At 39.3% G+C, this 10,225-nt stretch overlaps 1 protein-coding gene across 2 annotated transcripts; it reads right to left on the reverse strand.

Annotated features, from left to right (window-relative positions):
• Nucleotides 1-2,711: 2,711 nt before the first annotated feature.
• On the reverse strand, nucleotides 2,712-9,927 carry LOC104428872 (F-box/kelch-repeat protein SKIP30). Of its 2 annotated transcripts, none has more exons than XM_039300747.1 (3): nucleotides 9,505-9,927; nucleotides 7,612-7,777; nucleotides 2,712-4,082 (listed from the first exon to the last, which is right to left on the reverse strand). In XM_039300747.1, exon 3 carries the CDS (start codon nucleotides 4,003-4,005, stop codon nucleotides 2,965-2,967), a length of 1,041 nt encoding a protein of 346 aa, XP_039156681.1. In that variant the 5' UTR covers nucleotides 4,006-4,082; nucleotides 7,612-7,777; nucleotides 9,505-9,927; the 3' UTR covers nucleotides 2,712-2,964. The 2 variants fall into 2 exon arrangements, with proteins under 2 accessions (XP_039156681.1, XP_010040100.2); XM_010041798.3 differs by having other exon boundaries at nucleotides 7,649-7,777; nucleotides 9,505-9,926.
• Nucleotides 9,928-10,225: the final 298 nt, after the last annotated feature.

Here is a 10,225-nt window from a genome sequence, read left to right on the forward strand (position 1 = left end):
CACTCCTTTGTTATTTCAATTCCTTGTGGGGTTTTCGGTGCTGAGTACTATAGCCCTGAGCTGTTTCGGTCGAAGATGGTGCGACAAGGGCAACTGGGGTGATCACTATCTTTCGCTGAATTGCTTGTGAGCTGTTTCCAGAACCCATAAAGCAATATGGTCTCTTTTTGGAATGGCATAAAGAAATTTCTAATGCCTTTATATATTCCCGGTGTTGATCATTATACATCAAGCTTCGTTTGGAAAGAAGAAAGAAAGAACCTGTCGTTGTCACTTTGCAATGCTTTCTTTTCCAGGTGCCCTGAGGTTCGGCATCTTTGTTCTTGAAAAAAATTCTCTTGCTTTTCGCATGCGTACTTTCTCTTTGCATGAAAGGCGCTGGGTAGAAAGCATGAGAGTTTTGCTGGTTTCCTTCCATTCGCCATTTCGTCCATAGGATCCTATGTACCTTGATCAATTGAAAGTTTGATTCGATTTGAAATCACGTCTTCATCCATAGGATCCCATGTCCTGTGATTAATCGGAAGATAAATTCGATCTGAATTACGCTACTCAGTTTCAAAAAATGATATCGGGGTTGGTCACACATCATAGGAGTTCTGCAACACGAGGTTCTAATCTTGAAAGGTCATTGCTTTAAACAAAACAAAGACGGTTTAGTCTGGCTAGTGGCCACCATATCTCGTATTGTTGAGATATCGAATTTACAGCTGCAAGAAGAAGTTCGTTCAACCCAAGGTCGATAAAGCCATATTCTAGCACGTCAAATGACAAATCACATTTTATTTCCTAAACCATGGAAATTTTACAGAAGAAGAAAGGCGTTTTGATAGTAATGGAAATCCGAGCCGATATTCGGGGCGTGCTGTAGTGATAAGATCGAATACTGAAAAGATAGTCGAAGCATCAAGAGTCGTGTGAGATCGTTTGCGTAGATTTCAAACTAAGGAGGCGTGCTGTAGTGATACATCTATCTATCGTCTGATTGAAACCGGAATTGACTAATTGAAATCGGAATTGAGAGAATACTCGCTTTTATACTCATCATGTGTCGCCTGTTTTATCTCTCTGATTTTCACATGCAAAGTCACAAGGATAACGACGCCACATGGGTCGCATGGATAACGATGCCACATGGCACATATTCGATTAAATAACATTAATTCATTGATTTGCCATCACCAAACTTCTATTGCCTAATAAACTTAAGTTTGAAAATGGATAAAAGAGAACATCCTTTAAAGGTACTCTTCAATGTACATGACCTATATTTTACAACCCTTTCCGAACATTTTTCTTTGATTGATCTTCGTGATTGAAAATTTGAAGAAAGCAAATAAAGATAAGATATCTTTAGGAAAAAGTATCAATAAGTTATAAATATATTATATTGATACAAATTCAGTTATAAATCATTTAATTGAACCAATTTAATTGTAAGCATTTTTCACATTGATATTAATTGGGTTTATTTGGCTAATTTAAGTTGTAAATTGTTGATGTAGACATCAACTATTCTATGAGATATGATTGGTTTTGACATAATCCTTTCAATTAAATTTTAAATCTTTTTTCATTTTTTTATCTATCTAATTTTATTTTTTTCCCTTTTTCCTTGTTTCCCTCTCCAATTGCCAGACTCTATGATGGTCAATGGAGGTTGCTAGTTGCCAGCAAGGGCAAGGGTTGAGACGCTTTCATTGGCCGGTGAGGGTTGGTGAGGGCTGAACAAGGTCGCTCCTTGCCATTGTTAGAGAGTGGTGAGGCTTGCCATCTATGTAAGGCTGCCCCTCGCGGGCGTCTAGTGATGTGATGGCGAGGGTCATTGCCATCTTGCCTAGCTCTCACTAAAGGCTGGCGACAAGCAAAGGGAAATAGGAAAAAAAGAAAAAAAGAACAAGAAAAGAAAAAAAAGGAAAAAAAGAGAAGATAATAAGAAAAAAAAATGTCAATATTAACACTAGCTATACCACGTATAACAGACATCATTCACGTCAACAATATCCGACATAACTTTTAATAGTTATGGCTTTTGTTTTTCATGTCCCAATACGTTTAAAATAAACTTGAGATGAATTTAAAATAATGAATAATGAATATAGCATATTTAGAGGGACGTCGACTTAATTTGAACAATAATAAAACGTAAATAATTGTAGCTAATTTATATATTCAATATACATATATCTAGGATTTAGTTATTTATTTTCATTTATTTACTCTCATTTTTGACATCTACATAAAATAAGTTGTAAAGAAAGATAATGTTCAGTTTTAACTCTAGTGATTATAGCAATTGACCTAACCTTGTAAGGGAAAAGAGAGACTTATTTATTCAATTTTTATTCTCTCGCCTCACAGTGAAATAACTTTTCCTCACTTAAACGAAATAGTTTTCCAATTAACAGAAGGGGTCGCCACAATTCCAGACTCTCAAGGGGCCACCTCAAAGCGCACAAATCCAGGATCTTAATAATCAAACATCAAATAATCTGTACAAGCATTCGATCATAGGTCATTGTCCTCCGGTGCCATTGCCTAAGTAAAATTTCTCTCTCGTCTTATGGAAAAACCACTTATTTCGTATCATCTTTGGCCTATAATTTCACCAGTGGCTTCAAATGCACAGTAACATATCAGAAGGTTTTCGCCTTGATCAGCCAAAACATGCAACAAAATTAGTTCCCTTCACAAGGGTCAAGATCCAAGAGTGACCAAATTCTTGCCTGCTTCACTGGTATTCAAATTTGTATCAGTCAAACAGCATACTCCAGCTTTTCAACAGATGAAACAACATAGACGACCCAAAAGAATTTCACGGTTCACAAACACATGAAGAGACGGGCAAAAGGACACTCCTGTGTTCAATGAGAAACCAAACGCTACAACCACAAGAGTGCTACCCTCTTACATTTCATCCATCTGCCAAAAAAGGGAAAGAAAAAAAAATATTACAACCTTCACCTAAACTCTAAACAGCGCACACCCGAGAATAGTACCACGGCACCGACTCATCGGAGCCGCCTGTCGCCAAGCTGGCCTCTCGCTCCCAATTGTAAGAACATCCACATCGGAGAGTGGTTTAATGTCCCAATTCCATCTGTCGGGACCAATAACCCCTCCGATCACATAAATTTCATCCCTCAACCCAATCATGGCGAACCCAATTCTCCTTCGGAACTCATGGGCAGAGACTGTGGGCTTCCTCTCATTCCCATCTAGCTTACAAATGAACGATTGGCTCATAACATAGAGTGAACCCTGAACTACAGCCATTGGACCTTGGGGTAGCCCACTGTAATCCTTTACGGTCCATTCCAGAGCCACATGGTCCAAGACTTGCACAGTGGACAGCCCCTTATGCAGTACATGCACTTTTCCCTCGATCACCATACCTGAGCACGCTGAATTGTGGGTCCGGTGGAGGTCAGGTATCTGGACCCATAAGTCTTTATCAGGATCGTACATCTCAGCTTGGGAAATTGATTTCCGACAGCTGGTAAATCCACCGGCAACGACAATTTTTCCATTCAAAGCACAACAAGCAAACATAGCACGAGGTACAAGCATGGAAGCATGCGAAGCCCACTGCCTTGTAACTGGATCATACGACCACACTTCATTGGTGGCAAAGCTTCCATCTTGGTCACCAGTCTGTGGATCAACTGCATCACTGCCACCACCAATCACAAATAACTTCCCAGCAGTGGAGACTGTGCCAAAATGGGATAGGTGCCTGATTTTTGATGGAAGAACAGGAAGAGTAATCCAAAGGTCTCGGAGAGGGTCATAGAGTTGCCATAAATTCTCTGGGTCAAAAGCACATACACACAGCAAGTCTTCTGCAGAGCCAACTTCTTGCCGGGCCTTGAAAAGTTCAGGACTACGTATGGCAGCTTTCCAAGACCGAGAAACGAGTTCCAGTGTTGGGTGGAGGTGAAAAGGAACACGTGCAAGGCACCTCAGTGCAACAGCGTCCGGAAGGCCTTCAATCAGTCCAGACATAATATACAATGTTTCATCCGTCAGTGGTTATTCCACTCCCCAGATTTATTGCAAGATTAGAGGAACTTCCAAGTGATCTGTCAGAAAGCATGACATTGACCAATCAGATTACAAAATCAAAGTCCAAATGAGCAAAAAAGTATAAATCCATCCGTGCATTGGCTAAAGCACAGCAATTTGTACAGATAATTGGAGAATATCACTTCAAAAGGACAGTATAGCCATCATATTGCAATTGACTTGAGCAATTGGAAGGGTTCTTATTCTTCAACAAAGTTAATAATACCAAACATGCAATGAAAGGATAAACTATGCCAATGACTAAATCACTGAACAGATAGTAAAATAACAGAAAAATCTTTCTGATTAATCATATTCAGATCACCAAGCAGTTAATTAATTTGGCAATTCAGCTTCTCATCTAGCATATATGGAACAGACTTATGAATAAGAAAGAAAATATCACCTTGAAAGTAACAATCAACCTAATTTAATGCATAGCTAAATAGAAACTACTGAGCAAATGATATTGGGAAATAAAGATATTAAACTTTTTTAAGTAGGTGAGACAGCTGGGTATTTTAATGTGGTAAAGTCCATATGCAACTAAAATGGCGTAGCCCACTAGTGGCCTAGTCTCAGGATTGAGCAGGGCCGGCAGGGCCATGATCAAGTGCCAATACCCAGTTAGTCTATTTTGTACAAATAAGAAGAATAACAACCCATTTCGCTCCAATTTCAGATTTTCCCAGATGTAGAAGAATGGCACGCATGTGAGCAACCAAGGAAAGTATTTCAACAGATGTAGCTATTTTCTAGTGTAAGTCATGAATGTCTTCCAAAACCATAGAACAGAGAGCAAAAGCATTCTTCCTTACTCATCACTTTAAATGAAATCAAGCGCTCACTGAAAGAAATCCCCCATGTCATAAATAGATGATTTTCCTGTTTGTCTCAAGAATCCTATTTAACCTTCAATATAACTAAATTAGACACATAAAGAGAGACTCCGATAACATGAGGTACCATAACTACTACTTTGCTTTAGCTTCAATGCCTTTTTTGACACTTCCGTGAATTCTCCAAATGCTACAGGCATGGTACTTACTTGTAAGAACTTAATCGATAGAAAAAAAAAAAAAATGTTCAACGAATCTACTGAGCATTTATGCTTGTTTCTGAAACAAGAAATTCAAGCTGGTGTGGCAAACTGTTTTAACAACTGTTTCTGAAACAGAATCTACACAAACACCTTGTTTTTGAGATCACTGTAATCATGTCTCAATTATTTAGCCATTTCCACAAAAGCTGGATGAAACACAATTCAAGTTTATTACTAGAATCACTTCAGCCAAAAAGAAAGAGCATGAGTCTAGGGCACCGGATGCACCATGCACGAAATTAAACCTTAAAACTTGTTCTTTCTCACTGTCATAAACATACTATTCAGACCCATTTTAAACAATACTACACTCTCCAAAATAATTGATGATCAGAAGGACATAAATAGAAATGTTGTCTTTGGCAGTCTCTCAGTGGTATATATGAAGTTTGCTGGCCTGAAGTCTGACAACAATGTTTTTAAGTGATCACTCCACAAAGAAATCATTATTCTTCATTAGAGAACAATTAAGAATTTGACAAAGGAGACGTTGTTGAAGCATTTCAGAAAAGAAGCATGTGAGAATATTAATTTGAATCATCTGCTAATTTGCAGGGAGTATACCATATCTGCATGCGATGATGAAAGAGGAACCAATATGCTGAATATATTTAGAAGCAAAACCAATACGTGGAACTTATAGACCAGTGATAGTGCAAAGGAAATACTTTTCATACATATTCAAGCTGGCAACTTATAAGTGCCTCCCATAATGGGCATATAGAATACAGTGAGACATATAACTTGCTATCTGATGAATGCATGAGAAGACAATGATATTAAATCTATTGAGTCCGACAAAAAAAGTTTCCTAATTTCTATTCTCCGATAAATGAATTGGGATCAGCTGCTGTCATAGGAGTGAAAACAGAAAGTTAATATCTTGCAGAGAGAAAACGCCTTATCCGCAAATTTAAACCACGGTGCTTGACATGCTTTAGATCATAAATCACAATTGTACTCGTGATATGCATGTGGGAGGTTCATTCATAGAGTATGCCAATCCAAGGACTTGGACACCTATCATGTTTCTTGTTTATTTCGAATAATACAGAAACGGCATTTTCATTCCCAGTATCGTTTACATTCTAAATCCAGAGGGGGGAAGAAAAAAACAGAGCCAAATGTCCATCAATGCAACTTAAATAATCCATGGATAACTGACCAGGTAGATGTATTTTCTGCTACTGGGAAAGTAGAGCCGAAATGATAGTATATCATATGAAGCATTAACTTTGGAAACCTTAGATAACAAACAGCTCCTTAAATTTTCAATTGCTATAGATAAAATTAAAAAAAAAAAAAATTCTATTGCTGGAAATGTAGCCAAATTGATCCGAAAGTTTATGATTAGAGCATCCTTTAAATACACGAACAAGTATTATCATTCTGAGGAACTCTACGCAAGTTCTATGCTGATTCAGAAAGTTGGCAATCAATAGTAGAACTCAAACTAAGATGGAAGATCCACTTCTGATACATCAATTTCAAGGACATCGAATCTGCTTTAAACGAGAGAAGGAAGGTCAATTTCATCAGACAAAGGTACAATACATTCAGTAAACATCAACTCCCTTATTTTATTATAAGGCAGTATCTGGTAAGAAGGAAAGAGGCAAAGAACAAAGTGAATAATCATCCTTAATCAGGACCAAACACAGCACTTAAGATCAATATTAGTAGCTACTTGACACGGCACATTGGTTTATGCTACTTAACTGCATCACCACAGACTTGCCCATCTCATTTTCCAATTGCATAGCAAATATCAAAAGACCTTAATTGTCAAAAACTACCAGAAAAGTAACATGTCAACTTCCGCCAACAGAAAAATCCAGATTCTATTGAAAAGTGTGACAGAATGTCGAATGCCAAAAAAAAAAAGGAAGCTAAGACAAGAAGAAATTGAGCACACGGAGAAGTCAGAAAATCTAAATTTCTTAGATTATATCCAAGCACTAACATACACAACACACTAATCATCAAGCTGGATATTATTGTCAACAAACTTCAGTTGTTTTTACCAAAGAAGATGTGGTGTACCAAATTCAAGATCACCCATGACAAACTGGATATGTAGTCCCATGGATAAAAGAAAAGATAGAAGAAAGATCAAGTACAATACAATGATTACATAAACTAGAAATGAAGGCTCTAAAAAATAGCTATGAAACTGTTAGTTGACTTAGCATTTTGGGAAAAGTAATAGGCATGCTTAGGCATCATGGCACAAATTCATTTAGACAACCAGCAACGTATGTTATACCAAAGGATCAAGTGTTCAAAAAATGAAATGCCATGCAATTATTATTGTCCATTAAATTTCACTCCAAAAATTGCGTTTAGCCCCACGATCACCTAGTACTCAAAAACATTCACTGATGAGGTATTTTTCCACTGCATAGCTTGGAAAGGAACTTCTAGGACAAGAAACTCAATATCACCTAATTAGAAGTTCTCTCCCAAAGCGAAGTAATTTACCAGCTTTAGTTTGTCAGTCTGATTGCCTTCACAACTTGGGTGGCTAATCTTCAGGAAACTGCCTTGCTTCTGACAAGTAATTGTTCTTCACTGTCTTTATTTTCCAATACCTAAAGGCGCTTCCTTTGACTGTTAATTAAAGAAAATGCAAACAAAATTGGCCATTAGAGAGCTGTGAAAAGAAGCAGCTCAATATTAAAGAATCATGATTGTGCTGTAGCAGTCATCAGAAATCACAGACACATTCTCCAGGCTTAAATGTGGCCGGAAGTGATTATAAGGTCCAATGCAAGATTATGACAACAGTGAACAGACAAATAGCTCTGCTAGCCTCTATATTATGGCGGGAACAACGACCATCACCTAGCTTCAGCAACTTGTAACCACTACAGAGAGTCATAATTCTTGTAAGCTATATCACAGTGGCTGTCAATTGCAAAATTTTCACAGGTAAACATGATAATGGGTGAAACAATGAAAATTAAACCTTGATGCCGTATTTCCAGCATTTACTGCACCACTTTAACTCGTTCTTCCGTATCCAATATTCTTATACATTTTTTTAACAAGAGTCTGATAACAAAGTCTGAAACTTTATTTTAGTAGCAAATGACTCCTTCACAGATATAGACACCAGACTCTATCCAAAAGCAATTATACGAAGTTTTTAGTCCCAGAATTCTCATAGGCAGCAACACAGTTTGGCAGCCCCTGGAACAACTAAAGGTTTTGGCCACTTTAATCAATATACAAGAGCTCCCATCACCAATTTAAGCAATATTGGATCTAGACAAGCTCCATGATTGCATTAAACTACTCCATGCACGGGGGGCTCCAACCTACGTCTCAAGGAAGAAAACTAGATCTTGGAAACAATCTCACCCAATCAACAGTCTCCAACTTCCAATGAGGATTTCCCGCTTTGCTATAAGCCAATTCTACAGACATCAATTGCAAATAGCCTACTACACCACATTATTGCAAAAGTCCGGCCAGCAATAATATCTTTCATTTATTAAAGCTTTCAATAGGAGAAAATTTCTGCTAGAAAGGCTTAACGTCTTCATGTCTGTGCTACGGGTAGCAACATGTAATTTCATATGAGAATTGGTATACCTGTGTATATACTCTATAAATTTTAACGGCTTAATCAGCTTCAAGGCAAACTAACAGGAGGTTTCTCTATTTCATCCTTTCTCTATTTCATCCTCACGAATTAGACAATCAAACAGGTTACGATGGGTCATGCTTTCAGCAAAGAATTTCACAAGCGGTGCCCACCATCAGAGTTCAGTGTCATTAAAAAGAAAAAAGAAGAAGAAGCTGAAGGTGAATGAGGAAGCACCCGATGCTCACATCCGATGACTCTCATAAACAAACATCCCAATTCAGGTGGGGTTCAACCAATCGATTTCGGTTCAAAAATTACAACAGCAAGATCGATTCCATGTTGAACTCATCCAAGTCTCAGTCTTTTCCACAATTCCATCAGCACCCTTTAAGTTCCTAACTCATGCACCTCACAGAACAACCGATGCACAGCCAATGACGCCAAGAACCCACGATTTCATCCCCACTAAGGAAGAAAAAAAAAACAAAACAAACGCACCCTCAAGCCCAACCACCCGACTGGAACTCACCAATTCCACCCAAACCCCACCGATCAATCCAATCCAATTCACCCCACAACTCACGCGACGAACCAAGACGCTACAATCCAAAACCCTCGAAACATTCAGCAGATGGGTAGCCGAGAGACAGCACGCGAGAAATGGTCCAACACCCTCAAGCCACGAACCCAATTCGACCCACTTCCGCAAACGAACACACACAGAGAAAGAGAGATGAGGTGTCACCTGAGACCCAAGACCAGGGAAGGCGAGGTCGAGATTCCGGGAGCCTCCGCAGCTGAATGGCCGAGCCCCGCGAGCAAGCGAGAGCGAGAGAGAGAGACAGAGAGAGGAGGTTGGGGGTGGGGTGGAAGGTTGAACGGACGGAGGGCGTCGTCGAGAGAAAAAAAAAACTGAAGTCGATGTCGATGTCGTCGTCGCCTTCTCGCGAATCGTAAAACCGAGAGAAAAGTAAGGAAAGGGAAACCGCTGCGGGAACAAGGGAACGATTTCTGGGATCGCTACGCCATCCCGTGCTGTCGTGTCCGGGCCATACACGAAATCCGCGAGCGCACAAAAAAATTATAAATTAAAGAAATCGATCAGGCGGGCCGAAAAGCAACCAGCCCCCGTCCCCGATTTCACACCACGATCCATCTCGCTCGCGTGCGTTCGCGGAAGGGAATAGCGATGCGGGATATTCCCTCATTCCCTTCTGGCGTGTCCCCCCCTCTCGCCTCCCTTCATTAGCGCCTTCCCTTGTTGGAAAAGTAAACACCAAACCGGAAGGGACCAAACCCATTAATGACTTTTCCGAATTGAATGATGGGTCATTGTCATTTCTCTTCCTTCTTTTTCTTATTTCATCACGTGGCGTGTGCTTCCGGTCTCTAACGGTAAGCATCGCCATTTGATGCATGCGAGCTCCTGCTGATTGGTTTTCCTTAAAATCGTTCGGCTAGAGAGA

This window comes from Eucalyptus grandis, chromosome 8 (genome assembly GCF_016545825.1).
Source record: "Eucalyptus grandis isolate ANBG69807.140 chromosome 8, ASM1654582v1, whole genome shotgun sequence".
NCBI classification, from domain to species: domain Eukaryota; kingdom Viridiplantae; phylum Streptophyta; class Magnoliopsida; order Myrtales; family Myrtaceae; genus Eucalyptus; species Eucalyptus grandis.